The sequence below is a fragment of the Babylonia areolata genome, chromosome 34 (genome assembly GCF_041734735.1).
Source record: "Babylonia areolata isolate BAREFJ2019XMU chromosome 34, ASM4173473v1, whole genome shotgun sequence".
In the NCBI taxonomy this organism is placed as follows: domain Eukaryota; kingdom Metazoa; phylum Mollusca; class Gastropoda; order Neogastropoda; family Buccinidae; genus Babylonia; species Babylonia areolata.
Window position 1 is genome coordinate 16,472,859 of NC_134909.1, and position 15,000 is coordinate 16,487,858.

The 15,000-nt window shown below is 42.9% G+C and overlaps 3 protein-coding genes across 3 annotated transcripts in view; 1 reads left to right on the top strand and 2 right to left on the bottom strand.

The window, feature by feature from the left end:
* LOC143277644 (dynein regulatory complex protein 12-like) overlaps positions 1 to 1,562 on the bottom strand; it is a 23,574-nt gene extending 22,012 nt beyond the window's left edge. Inside the window, exon 1 of the mRNA XM_076582535.1 lies at positions 1,418 to 1,562. Coding sequence (XP_076438650.1) covers positions 1,418 to 1,484 — 67 coding nt within the window. The 5' untranslated portion in view covers positions 1,485 to 1,562. The remainder of the gene's footprint in view (positions 1 to 1,417) is intronic.
* The window catches only part of LOC143277697 (ABC transporter G family member 20-like), a 328,227-nt gene that overhangs the window by 232,314 nt on the left and 80,913 nt on the right, over positions 1 to 15,000 (top strand). The gene's annotated exons all lie outside the window — the stretch shown is intronic.
* The window catches only part of LOC143277560 (phosphatidylglycerophosphatase and protein-tyrosine phosphatase 1-like), a gene marked incomplete at its 3' end in the record, with an annotated part of 15,067 nt that continues 6,538 nt past the window's right edge, over positions 6,472 to 15,000 (bottom strand). The window contains exons 3-5 of the mRNA XM_076582439.1: positions 13,553 to 13,633; positions 10,012 to 10,203; positions 6,472 to 6,606 (exon numbers count right to left, since the gene is read on the bottom strand). Of these exons, the coding sequence (XP_076438554.1) occupies positions 6,472 to 6,606; positions 10,012 to 10,203; positions 13,553 to 13,633 (408 nt within the window). The remainder of the gene's footprint in view (positions 6,607 to 10,011; positions 10,204 to 13,552; positions 13,634 to 15,000) is intronic.

Genomic DNA, 15,000 nt, shown 5'->3' on the forward strand with positions numbered 1-15,000 from the left:
AAGAAACTCTAATCCTGAGACATTTGATTCCTATTGCCAGGGGCATTTCATTCGGCCACTGCTTCATGTACATGAAGATACCAGAGATATAATTATGCTTTTCAGGCAGTTCCTGGATCTCTCTTTTGCGAACCATCCCAATGCTGACTGTCCTAAAAGCCCCCTTGGCCAAGACAGTGGGGATGTAACTTGGGCAAGACACTCTCCATTACAATCACACCCTCTTGGCCGAGACAGTGGGGATGTAACTTGGGCAAGACACTCTCCATTACAATCACACCCTCTTGGCCGAGACAGTGGGGATGTAACTTGGGCAAGACACTCTCCACTACAATCACACCCTCTTGGCCGAGACAGTGGGGATGTAACTTGGGCAAGACACTCTCCACTACAATCACACCCTCTTGGCCGAGACAGTGGGGATGTAACTTGGGCAAGACACTCTCCACTACAATTAAATTCTAGGTCTGATAGTCAGGACAGCAGATGCCTCCTCTGCTGTTCTGTTGGTCATAGTCAGACAAAACTATATATGTCATACTTAGTACTTGAAGTTCACATTGTGTACTTTTGTCTCACTGACACATTCAAATAATAAATAAAATACCTTCTTTACAAAATGTCCAACACTGATTGTCTATGTGTGTGTGTGTGTGTGTGTGTGTGTGTGTGTGTGTGTGTGTGTGTGTGTGTGTGTGTGTGTATGTGTGTGTGTACTACCCCACTACCCTATCATCTGCACTATTTCAGTGGCATCACTTCCATTTCGAGTCCACACACACACACACACACACTACCACACCCAGGTTTGTCTGTCTAATTCTCAGCACTGGCGGTCCATGGGAATTACCAATGTTAGTTCTACATCAGGCCTCTCACAGCAGAAAAGACCCTGAACTGCTGCCAATTAATTTTGGTGCAGAAAATGGCACTGATTTTAACAACTGTAATCATGCCTATAAAATGTAAGCGCAGCTCAAAGAAAAGGTGATTATATTGGCAATATACACATTTATTCCCCTGAATTTTTCTGTTTAGAAGCCTGAAAAAAAAACCTGTAAACTGATCAATATCAATGTAATATAATTTTTATACTCTACATTTAATCCCTTCCACTCCTTCTTTACATCATTCGAGACGGGAAGAAGTGTAGAAAACATATTACAATGTTATCAACCAATTTACAACTTTCTCTGTCTTCGGAACGAAACTGAACGGAAAGAACATAAGGGAAGAAATGTGGTTATTGCCATTCTATTCAACAAAGAAGACGTCAGATAAAAATTATATTCAACAAAGAAGACGTCAGATAAAATTTATATTCAACAAAGAAGACGTCAGATAAAAATTATTTAAAATAAAAAGAAAAACGCTATGAAAACAAGTCCCTCAACTAATAATTGTTGGGTTTATTTACCATCCTTCTTTCCTTTCTTCTTTCCCTTGCCCTTTCCTTTGCCCTTTCCTTTCTTCTTGGGAGGCATTTTGCACAAACAAAACTGCCAATCCTATCGAAAACACAGAACTTCACAAGTGTTGTCGCTTCCTGTTGCCACCCAAGCTATGTCCGCAGACGTAAATTCACTTCATTTTTGATTGGTCGAAAACAAAGTAACTGTTCAGTAGACATCGTTTGATTAGATGGTAGCCTGAAAAATATATAAAATAATTTGACAATATTGATATAGTGTTACTGCTTTAAATAATGATAAGACTTTAACAATGGGAGGGTATTGACTGTGATCACTCTTCGGAAGGAAGAAAGGAAGTCATAGAATTTTTCTCCGATTAAGTACGGGAGGCGACTCTTACCATGCACTTGCAAATACCAGTTGTGTCCCATCTCAAATCCCAGTCGCACAGCTGAGGTTGAACGTTTTTTGGTGTGTGTGTGTGTGTGTGTGTGTGTGTGTGTGTGTGTGTGTGTTGCCGTGTGTTTTTTCGTTCGCTCTTTGGTTTCAGGTCTTTTCACTGCAAGTGATATTAGACGAGGGTAGGAAAAGTCGAGGGGGGAAAAGAAATTGCTGTGTACGCATGCGAGTAAGTGAAAGTGTGTGCGCGCGCGCGCGTGTGTGTGTGTGTGGTGGTGGTGGTGATGGTGTGTGTGGTGGTGTGTTTGTGTGTGTGTGTGTAGTATTTTATTCTTCTTTTTATTTTAGGGTGGGTCAAAAGTCGAGACAAGCTAAGTTAAAGTCAAATTTGCTGATGGATGGGCTGAGCAGTCAATGGGAGGCGATCCATTGCCATTCTCAAGATAGTATAGATTGTCTCCCCTAGACCACTCGCTTCTGTAGGAGGAGAGGGGCTCTGTGTGTGTGTGTGTGTGTGTGTGTGTGTGTGTGTGGTTTTGTATAGGTGAGCTTATGAGATCATGTGTGTGCGTGTGGTTTGTGTGAGCAATGTGCAAGTGTCGCTGCACAAATGTGCCTTATCTGTTTGTGGGATCAAAGTAGTGTGTGCATGTGTATGTGTCTGTATGTGCGCAAGTGTGTGTGTGTGTGTGTGTGTGTGTGTGTTTGTGCCTGTCTGCAAGTCTTTGTAAGTATATGTGAAGAGACAGTAATGTATTTAAGAGATAAATGCTTATCCCCTACCTCCACACACACACACACACACACACACTCAAAGTGAAAAGACATTAAATTAAAGAAAGAACACACACACACACATCACAGAACGCAACACCACAAAAATACTTGTTTTCAGTATGTATTCAGCCTGAGAACAAAGATTTGTTACTCGTTCTCACAGTTACTGTCAGAAGACAAATTTGGTACGGAAGTCCATGAAACACAGTGGATAGCAGAGTCTGGGTTTTGCAGACCCTCAGAACATTCTGACATAAAAAAAAGGACACATCAACTGATACCAGGAACAATTAATCGGAAGGAACAGCATTTCACATCTCCACCCTGGGCAGGATTAACTCCGTTTTGGTTTTCTGAAAATTGGTGTAAGAATGTACTATGTGTGAAATATACATACATACATAGCTACACAACGATAGTTGAAACGATAGCTACATAAACAATACGTCCTCTAGAAGGATAATTGTATTCCACATTTCTTTTCTTAGTGATTCACAAGCCTTTGTTGTTTTGTTTATACTTCATACAACCTCTTTTCACTGCTGGGTTAATGGCACTTAGTGCACGTAAAATAAGGGTTGTTCCTGACAAAATTCTGTTGAAAAATTCACTTCGATAGGGAAAACAAAAAAAAAAAACAAAAAAAAACTGAGCGTCTAGTCATTCAGGTCAGTATGTCAGTGAAGGACTGTGATCTCACTGAGATCTGACAGAACTTGCAGGTCAGGATGTCAGTGAAGGGTTGTCACCTCACTGAGATATGACAGAGCTTACAGGTCAGGATGTCAGTGAAGGGCTGTCACCTCACTGAGATCAGACAGAGCTAGTTACAGGTCAGGATGTCAGTGAAGGGCTGTCACCTCACTGAGATAATACAAAACTTGCAGGTGAGGATGTCAGTGAAGGGCTGTCACCTCACTGAGATATGACAGAGCTTACAGGTCTGAATGTCAGTGAAGGGCTGTCACCTCACTGAGATCAGAGCTTACAGGTCAGGATGTCAGTGAAGGGCTGTCACCTCACTGAGATAATACAGAACTTGCAGGTCAGGATGTCAGTGAAGGGCTGTCACCTCAGAGATATGACAGAGCTTACAGGTCTGAATGTCAGTGAAAGGCCGTCACCTCACCGAGATCAGACAGAGCTTACAGGTCAGGACGTCAAGTCTCCAGTCTGTATTTCCCATCAGTAATGGATTATACTGCTGTCAGTGTCAGTCCACACGCCTGCTGCACCTTGTCCCATGTGCAGCATACACTTAGTATATATATGATAGTCAGTCGTGTCCGACTATGAACATCAGAACAGCAGAGGAGGCAACTGCTGTTCCGACTATTTGGGCTAGAATTTGATTATAGTGGAGAGTGTCTTGCCCAAGTACATCCCCACTCTCTCGGCCAAGAGGGTTTTAGGATAGTCGGCGTTGGGGATGGTTCCCAAAGGCCAACTAGCCCACAAGGCTGCAGCACTAAGAGCCAGTGCAATTTTGCCTCCTAGTTTGAGAGTCATAGTCCTTCACAAAAAGACTAAGCTGTAAATGGCTTCCCATTGACTGGAGAAACCATTGATAATACAGCTCTCACTTCGCTGTTGGCCCAAATGTAAACTTATGTCAATCTGTGATAGAAGCCGAGTGTTGGGCTTGATACAGTGAAACAGAACCCCACACTACAACCTTATGAGCTGGCAACATTCTGCAGCATGCGCTAGGTGCACTGAAAAAAGAACCCAATGGCAACAAAAGCGTTGTCCTCTAGCAAAATTCTGTTGAAGAAAATCCAGGCACACAAAATTAATGTATATGCATGCTATCAAGACCTGACTGAGTGCGTTGGGTAACATGCTGCTGGTCTGTCATGTGCGTCACAGATCTGGTGCAGCATCCTATGAATTTGTCCAAACATACTGATGCCTCCGTGAGAAACTTAATCTATGCGCACAGGCTGGGACTCTGCTGTCCCTTCTATTTTCTTTGTTATTGTTGTTAAATAGATGTGATGTAACGAAAAAAAAAAAAAAAAAGGCCAATGATTGTTTAATTTTTCTTGTTGGAAGAGGCTTTCTGTGTAATTTATTTCATGCAGCCAAGACAATTTGGTTAAACTTAAGTAATGTCGCAAAGATGAGCAACCTATCCCGAGGTTTAATACCAGAAAATTACTATCATCATTTATGTTGTGTTTCATACAGTTTGTATTCTGTTTCTGATAACTATGTTATTTTAATTGTTTATGTTTAATTTTGGTGTAAAATACTATTGCTGTTAGATAATATCCTCCATGCCCCAAAAAGGGTGAAAGGATTAAATATTCTTGATTCTTGATTCTTGGATCAGTGATTATGTTTGACGCCTACTTGAAATTGAAATCGTTCTTCATTTCACTCGACATAGAGCAGGGTCATTGTGATTGCTGCATGTGTATGATTGTGATTCTTGTATATACGAGGTTCACATCAGCTGAGCATTCAAAAAGCATTTTATGCCTTTTTATGTATTCATATTGATCAACAATGATTCATGTACATTGTCACTGTTGGCATGGCGTAGACAACATGTGAATCTCTCTTGTTGAGAAAATGAAGCATTCTGCATTCCATAAAAAAACCCACAATAAAACAAACAGAATCACTGAGCAAATGAAGAGGGATTGTGCAATTCGGGTCATGAGCATCACACATTTCTCTCGTTATACACAATGCACACAGCAGCTCTCTGTTCCAATGCTGCTATAAGAAAAAAAAAAAACACACACAAAAAAAACGTAAAATAAAATAAAAAATACACGTCAAACTCTCTGCCAAGTCATTTGACTTTCATACAAAACGCTGCAACACGGCCATGTGTGCATTCTTTTTCAACGCAACATCTCTTTTTTTACACGCAAAACAAGTGCATGTCCTTCTTCTTCTTCTTCCTTGTTTGCCTCCCATTTGATGAGCAGCCCGGTGTCCTCAATGAAGGCTGCCGTCCGCCGCAGATCCTCCAGGGTGCCGTACAGCTTGGCTTCCACTGCTGTCGGTGTTGGCCAGTGCTTCCTCCTGCATGCTGCATGCGTCGTACAGTCTTGAAGGCAGTGCATGTCCCATGGGCGAGATTTATAAGCAACCTGATGTTTGAAACACTGAAAAGTTTGCGAATGAGCTTCCGGGGGCCACACAACCAATGTGTGTGTCTTAATACCAAAATACAGTAAAACAGTGGAGAGGAGAAAAAAAAAAAAAAAAATCACGTTAAAATGCCAATACGGGAATACACACACACACACACACAAACTGTATCATGTCCACCACCGAAGTGACTCAGCAGCAGTGCAGGGTCTCCTCTGGTGTGTGGCCTCCTAGCGACCTAACATCGATGGTTCCCTGTGGACTGCCAACGCTGGAACTGTGACGGACGAACCCGGGTGTGGCCGTGTATGGGGGACTCTAAATGAGCGGCGTGGGAGTAATGCCACTGAAATGGTGCAGATGGTGGGGCAGCAAAAAAAACCACAAAAAAACACACAAAAAACCAACGTATCATGTCCGCACTGAGCAAAACAAGCAAGGACTGTGTCAGTAAAGTCATCGGGCATACTTCACTCCCCTCTCCACACACAACACACCATAAAACAACTCTGTCTTCCCCCGAACGATCTCGCAACCCAAGTACGCATGCAAACGCATGCCCCTAACACCCCCCCACCCCGGCATACATCCATCGTTAAGATCCGTCCAGTCGCAAGCAAGGGCGTTCGTTCACTCTGCTGAAGACCATGTCATTTTAGGAGGAGGAGGAAGAGGAGGAGGAGGGGGAGGAGGAGGAGGAGGAGGAGAAGGAGGAGGGGGCGGAGGAGGAGGACGAGGAGGAGGAGGAGGACGAAGGAGGAGGAGGAGAAGGAGAGGAGGAGGAGGAGGAGGGAACGCGGCAGGCCGTGAAGAAGGCCGCAATGGACTTGAGCTGCTTCTCCCGTAGCCAGATGTGGGGTCGCTTGCTCTTCACGTGGTCCACCGCCTCCTCTGGAGTCCAGCCGTGGGCCTGGGTAAAAACACAGGACGGTGTGTCATTGTGCTGATGGTGATGATGATAGTGATGATGATGATGATGATGGTGATGATGATGATGATGGCATTAGACATTATATTGGCAATGAAAAAAAAACACTAAAAAAAACAATAATTTTGTTATAAAAAAAAAATAATGAAAATTTGAAAAAATGAAATATAATTATAATAATAATAATAATATTAATAACAACAACAACAACAATAACAACCATGACAACAACAACACACTGCACCATATTAGGACTGCCAAACTACATAAAAACATACAACAACAACAACAACAATAACAATAATTTAAAAAAATAAATAATGATAATAAGGATGATGATGGTGATGATGATAATTAATCAATTTAATAATAACAATAACAATAATAATAGTAGTAGTAGTAGTAGTAGTAGTAATAACAACAATAATAACAATAATGTTGATAATAACAAATATTATAACATCTGACATTGCTGCTTATCATCCAACCCACCACACTGGACCACATCAGGACTGCCCAACTCTAAAAAAAAAATTAAAAAAATCAACATCAACAACAACAACAAATAATAATAATAATAATAATGTAGATAATGATAAACATAACACAATCTGACATTGTTGCTTTGTCCAGACCGCCATGTATCAGTTGGCCACTGCCCAACTAAATAAATTAAAAAAAATCAACATCAACAGTTACAACACTGAATAATAATAATAATCTGTATAACAAGAAGAAGAAGAAGAAGAGCAACTTTTCGAATAATGATAATAATGGTAATAACAATAATAACCCCCCAGGGGCCTGGGTTCAAACCCCAGCTGCGACGGGCGCAATAGCCGAGTGGTTAAAGCGTTGGGCTGTCAATCTGAGGGTCCCGGGTTCGAATCACGGTGACGGCGCCTGGTGGGTAAAGGGTGGAGATTTTTACGATCTCCCAGGTCAACATATGTGCAGACCTGCTTAGTGCCTGAACCCCCTTTCGTGTGTATATGCAAGCAGAAGATCAAATACGCACGTTAAAGATCCTGTAATCCATGTCAGCGTTTGGTGGGTTCTGGAAACAAGAACATACCCAGCATGCACACCCCCGAAAATGGAGTATGGCTGCCTACATGGCGGGGTAAAAACGGTCATACACGTAAAAGCCCACTCGTGTGCATACGAGTGAACGCAGAAGAAGAAGAAGAAATCCTCAGCTGAGACTGTTGTTGGATTGAGGGTTGGAGATGTTTGGGGGTGTTTTTTTGGTTTTTTTTTAATCTCCCAGGTCAACAGATGTGTTGACCTGCACCGTACCTGATCAACTTTCAAATGCATTTAATAAAATGAAATAAACCACATTACATACGCATGCTAAAGATCCTGCGCGCGATCCATGTCGGACTATGCAAGCAACACAAGACACACTTTGCACATGCACGCATGCTCTCTCTCTCTCTCTCACACACACACACACACTCACTCAGGTGCATACATACAGACACAAACACATCTTATGTGCACTCTCTCTCACTTTTACAAGAGTGCACCCAGGCACACAATCATGTACATGCACACACACACACACACACACACACACACACACAGAATCATAAACAAACACACACAGACACCAAAAAAACACACACACAAAGACATAAACACACTCACACAATCACACCAATAAACGCACACACAAAAAAACACACACAACGAACACAAACACATACACACACAACAAACCCCCTAACACCCCCCCCCCCCAACACACCCACGAACACATCCACACACACCCACACAAACCAAACACCTCCACCCCCCTGTCCAGCCCCCCCCCCACCCCCCCCAGCCCTATCATTATTATTATCATCATTATTATGAGCATCTTGAAAATAAGCCCTAGGCGTTTACAAATAGAACACACATGTAAATATCAAAAAGGAAAATTGAACAAAAGATACCAAACATTATCTAAAATTATTCATCCCCCCCCAACCCCCCCCCCCCCCACACACACAGACACCCACACAATACACACAAGCACACGCGCACGACACACGCACAAGTCATAGCACACAATCATAAATAGTACACAATCAAAAAAATACAACCAACAATTTCTGAAACTATCCAAACTCACTCACTCACTCACTCACTAATAGTCATTTTAGTTCATACTGGAAAGGGACGAGCTGTTGAGAGTCATTCAGGAGGGGGGAAAGCTGGGTACTTCAGACTGGATTTGAAGTGAAGATGAGTGAGGGAGAGGCTGAGACCCCCCCCCCCCCCTCCTCCCCAAAAGGTGGGTCTTCAGACTGGATTTGAAAGATTGCAGCAAAGATGAGTGACAGAGAGGCTGAGAACCCCCCCCCCCCCACACACACACACACACACACTCCCCTCCCCCGCCCCCCCTCTACCCCAAAAGGTGGGTCTTCAGACTGGATTTGAAAGATTGCAGCAAAGATGAGTGATGGAGAGGCTGAGATTCCCCCCCACCACCACCCCCGGACCCCCCCCCCCTCCCCCACGCCTCCTCCCCCAAACCCCCACCCCACCCACAACCAAGCTGGATCAAGTAGGAGAGGCTGAGACCCCCCCCCCCACTCCTCCCCAAAAGGTGGGTCTTCAGACTGGATTTGAAAGACTGCAGCAAAGATGAGTGACAGGAGAGAGGCTGAGACCTCCCCCCCCCCCCTCCCCCCCCCTCCTCCCCAAAAGGTGGGTCTTCAGACTGGATTTGAAAGACTGCAGCAAAGATGAGTGACAGGAGAGGCTGAGATCCCCCCCCTGCCCCCCCCCCCCCCACCTCCACCCCCCGCCCTCCTCCCCAAAAGGTGGGTCTTCAGACCATGTATAAAGTACTTCCTTACAGACCTAGAAACATATACAAAACCGAAAAAATATATACACTCGATGGAAATGATGTCCATAGCATTTTCTAGAAAATGGTACCCATACATAAAAAGGATGGAAGGCAATGAGGAGGAGGAGGAATGACAACCATGAATGTAACGTTTGTTCTTTTTATAAAAAAATATTTTCCTTTCATTTATTTACTTTTTTTAATGCAGTGCATATGACTTTATTTGTGGGGGTTTTTTCTGTATAAAAACAATGTTGTGTTGTTGTTTTTCTGCTTTATAGTTTAAATAATGTATAATAAGTAATATTATTGATAATTACAAATACAATTTTTGTATGTCCGCCTGTATGTATGTAATGTATGTATGCATTCATTAAATGTTAAACTTGAATAAAAATGTTTATTAAAAAAAAAAAAAAAAAAAAAAAAAAGATGAGTGACGGAGAGGCTGAGACGTCCCCGCCCCCTTCCTCCCCACGCCTCCTCCCCCCAAAAAACCCCCACCCCCCCTCCTCCCCACCACCCCACAACCAACCAACCTGGATCAAGTAACAAGCCACGACGGTCACGCTCCGCGTCCTCCCAGCTTTGCAGTGGACGTACACCGACTGGTTCCGCTCCCGGTGCTTCATGATGAAGTCCACCGCCAGCCGGATCTTGTCCTGCGAGGGCGTGCCGGTGAAGTCCACGGTCGACACCTGCAGCTGCTCCACGCCCATCTCTCGCCACTCCTGTCAGAAGGGAAGGAAACCCCCCCCCAAAAAAAAGCGGAGTATGGCTGCCTATATGGCGGAGGGGGGGTTAAAAACGGTCATACACGTAAAAGCCCACTCGTGTACATACGAGTGAACGTGGGAGTTGCAGCCCATGAACGCAGAAGAAGAAGAAGAAGAAGGGAGCAAAGGTGGCAGAGTGGTCAAGACACTCAGCTGTCTATATATACAGAAAGTCCATGAGGGTTGTGGGTTCGAATCCTGCCTTTTTTTTTTCTTCTTTTTTTTTCTTCTGTTCTCTCTTCTTCTGAGTGGTGGTGGCAAAGTGGTTAAGACATTTATCTGGTAACACAGTGTACCGTCAGGGTCTGGAGTTCAAATCCCGCTCTCGCCCCCTTTCTACCCCAAGTCTGACTGGAGAATCAAACTGGGCGTTCTAGTCCTTTCGGATGAGACGATTAACCCCGAGGGTCCCATGTGAAGCTTGCCCATGGCAACGAGAGAGAGTGTTGTCCTCTGGCAAAAATTCTGTAGAATTCTGTAGGTGCACAAATATATATCATGGCGACCTAACATTGATGGTTCCCTGTGGACTGCTGACGCTGGAACTGCGATGGACGAACCCGGGTGTGGCCGTGTATGGGGGAATCTAAATGAGCGGCGTGGGAGTAATGCCACTGAAACGGTGTAGATGTTGGGGCAGCAAAAAAAAAATTTTTAAATAATATATATATATATATATATATATATATATATCATAAGCATGCACTCAAGGCCTGACTAGGCACGTTGGGTTACGCTGCTGGTCAGGCATCTGCCAAGCAGACGTGGTGTAGCGTGTATGGATTTGTCTGAATGCAGTGACGCCTCCTTGAGAAACTGAAACTGAAACTGAAACTGAAACCCCTGTGATCACTGCATGATGGAATGGTGGCCTAGTGGTAACACTTCCGCACAGGAAGCGACAGAATCTGAACACACTGGTTCGATTCCCACGTTCGCCAGATTTTTCGCTCCCTCCACTGGGCCTTGAGTGGTGGTCCGGATGCCAGCCATTCGGATGAAATGATGAATCGAGGTCCTGTGAGCAGCATGAGCTTAACTCACTCTGGACGATGGAACGCTGTAGCATTCCTGACGTGAGGCAGCGTTCCAGACGACCGAACGCTATAGTGGTTTCGACAATTAAAAATTTGTCCACGTTTTCTTCATGGGGTAGCATAACAATCGCAGCTACACCGGGCATTGCGAACGTGTCAAGGGTCGAATGGAAAGTTTCTTCATGAGATTCCGTAACAACACACTCCACAGCGAGCCAGCGAGTTCAGGACCCCACACAACAAGCTAATCTGCATATGTATCGAAAATGGCGTCGCAGGCGATACAAGTGGAAATTTTTGGAGCAAACTAGATCACGACAGTGGCTTTTACCACTGCTGAAGCCACTGAAATGCTTCTAACTGAAGGTTTCAACATTGACAAGGATGATGAAGACGTTGAATAAAGTATCTGCAGTGAAGAAAGCTCCCAGCAAAAAGGTACTGACAGTGACTCAGCTTCTGAGAGCAGTGAAGAAGGACGGGGGTGGATGTTTACACGATGTGAGGAGAGGGGTCAGTGGGTCAAATACAGTGAGTTTTATTCAGTTACTTTATGTTTTGTATTTATTGTGACTTTCTTTCCTAACCCTAACAAATGGGTCGTCTGTTGGGAAAAGCAAGGGAGAAACCTGTTCGTCCGGAGTGAGTTAACTCTCTCCATACGAACGGCGAAAGAGATGACGTTAACAGCGTTTCACCCCAATTACCACCATCAAAATATTGCAAGCGGAAGGCTCTTGTTCTGAAGAGGTGAATGTTGACAAAGAATACCACAATTCTGACGACAGAAGCTAAAGATTGGGTCATTCAGACACCCACTGGACATCCGAGGGGTCTGTGTAGAGGAGAAGAGAGGACTGGCCGTACTGAGTGAGTCAAAGCACCCAAAAGAACGCACAGCAACAAAAGGGTTGTCCCTGGCAAAAATATTTTTTAGAATTATCATTTTTGATAGGAAAGCAAAAACGCTTGCAAGCAGACAACAAAAAGGTGGCACTCTCACTGCAGTGAGCGCTCTACCTGGGGAGAGCTGCCCGAATTTCACACAGTCGACACCTACAGCTGCTCCACGCCCATCTCTCGCCACTCCTGTCAGAAGGGAAGGAAATCCCCCAAAAGCGGAGTATGGCTGCCTATATGACGGGGGGGTGGGAGGGGGTAAAAACGGTCATACACGCAAAAGCCCTGTGACAAAAGAGTACTACAACTGTACAAGGGTTGTACTGTGCTGTGTTGTATAATTTTTTGTACCGTATTGTACTGTACAGAATTGTGTTGTGTTGTATAATCTTTTTTTGTACCCTATTTGTACTCTACAGTATTGCATTGAACTATATTGTAGTGGACTGCATAGCATTGTATTGTACTGGAATGTATATCTTTTTTTTGTCACAACAGATTTCTTTGTGTAAAATTTGGGCTGCTCTCCCCATGGGGGTATGGTGGGGTGGGGGTGGGGGGGTATTCGTCAGACCACTGTGTGGGAATGTACGTTTACATGTGTGCATACCTCTGCGCTCACAGCATATATATATATATATATATATATATACACACACATCAGTATCAGTATCAGTAGCTTAACTCACTCAGTACGGCCAGTCCTCTCTTCTCCTCTACACAGACCCCTCGGATGTCCAGTGGGTGTCTGAATGACCCAACCTTTAGCTTCCGTCGTCAGAACTGTGGTATTCTTTGTCAACATTCACGTCTTCAGTATAAGAGCCTTCCGCTTGCAATATTTTGATGATGGTAATTGGGGTGAAACGCTGTTAACGTCGTCTCTTTCGCCGTTCGTATGGAAAGAGTTAAGGAGGCGTCACTGCGTTCGGTCAAATCCATACACGCGACACCACATCTGCCAAGCAGATTCCTGACCAGCAGCGTAACCCAACGCGCTTAGTCAGGCCTCGAGAAAAATAAATAAATAAATAAATAAATAAAATAAAATATAAAATAAAAATAAATAACAATAAAAATATATAAAATAAAATAAATAAAGTAAAAATAACTTTTTTTTAATAAAATAAATAAATAAAATAAAAAAATAAAAATAAATAACAATAAAAATAAAATAAAATAAAGTAAAAATAACAATTAAAAAAAAAAAAGATAAATACACAAAAATACTACTACTAATAATAATAATATTTAAAAGGCGCAAAATCTTGATTAAGTCAACTCTAGGCACACACACACACACACACACACACACACACACAAATAATAATAATAATAAAATAAATGCAGGATGTGTTTGTGCTTACCTGTTCGGAGGGCGTTAGATCCCTGGTCTCAAAGTCCTGCGTCAAAGACACAACAGCCTTCACGTTTTCTTCCGCAACCAACTGAAACACACACACACACACACACACACACACACACACACACACTCGTGATTCATTATGGTGAGGGGACACAACCATATCTCTACAAAGTTCTTCAATTTATGACTTACAGCAATAATACTTATAAGAATTATAATAATACTGGTCATCATCATGATTATCATTTAATTATCATCAAAATACTTTCTTTTTTTTTCTTTTTTCTTTTTTTTTGGTTGGGGGGGGGGGGGGGGGGGGGTTCTTTTCTTTTTTTTTGTTTTTGTTCTTGTTTTTTGGCAGTTTCAAATCTCTCAAACTGTTTACCAAATAACATGTCTGTCAAACACTTGACTTAATACACAAGAAAACACACATAAACACACATGGCCTGTTTACTGTTACGTCATCTGAAAAAACAAGTTCATAGTTGGCTTGTCCATATATATTTTTGTATGCTGCTGCTGTTGTTGTTTTGGTGTTTTTTGTTGTTGTTGTTTTTTTTTTTGGGGGGGGGGAGGGTTGCGTTGTTGTTGTTTTTTTTTAAAGACTGATATAAATATGTGCATAACATTCCTTGCGACATCTAAGGTAATGTTTGTTGTGACAAACAAATTTCGGTATGCTATACAACAAATGAAACATTTCTTTCTGATTTAAAAAAAAAAAAAGTCACAGACTTTTGCTTGTCAGTGCCATTTTTGTCCTGCCTTCAAAGGTATAACGTTAGGAGGAGGGGTGGGGGGTTGGGGTGGGGGGAGGGCGGGGGGGGGGTTGTACTGGAAGAAAAGGGCTACAAAGGAACAGACAAGAAGAAGAAAATAATGAAGAAGAAGAAGAGCTACAACAACAAACATGGGGAAGGAAAAGGAGAAAGAAGGAGTAGAAGGAGAAGGACCAGAGAAAGAGGAAGAAGAACGAACGAACGAACGAACGAACGAACAAATTTTATTTTACGAGGGTAAAGGAGTAAGCACAAAGTACTTGTTTACATCCAGCCCTCTGGGCATAAATAATAATTGAAAAAAAAAAAAAAAAAAAAAAGCGAGAGTCAATTCACAACACCAACGTCAAAATTGCATAAGCATGTGCAAACATAAACATAGAACTTATGTACAATACAATATCGCGATAGATGAATAACAACGAGGACAATAGGGTAGGGGCGTGGTGGAGAGTGGAAGGAAGAATGGACAAGGGGAAGAGTAAAGAAGGTAGGGGAGGCTGACAACAGACAGATATAGTGACAGTGACAGTGGAGAGACATAGAGAGAGACTGACAGGGGAGGAGAGAGGCGTATGTATATTGACAATCTATACATGTTCTTTGTTTATAATTGATATGTATGATTGAAGAAGAAGAAGGAGGAGGAGGAGAACAAGAAGAAGAA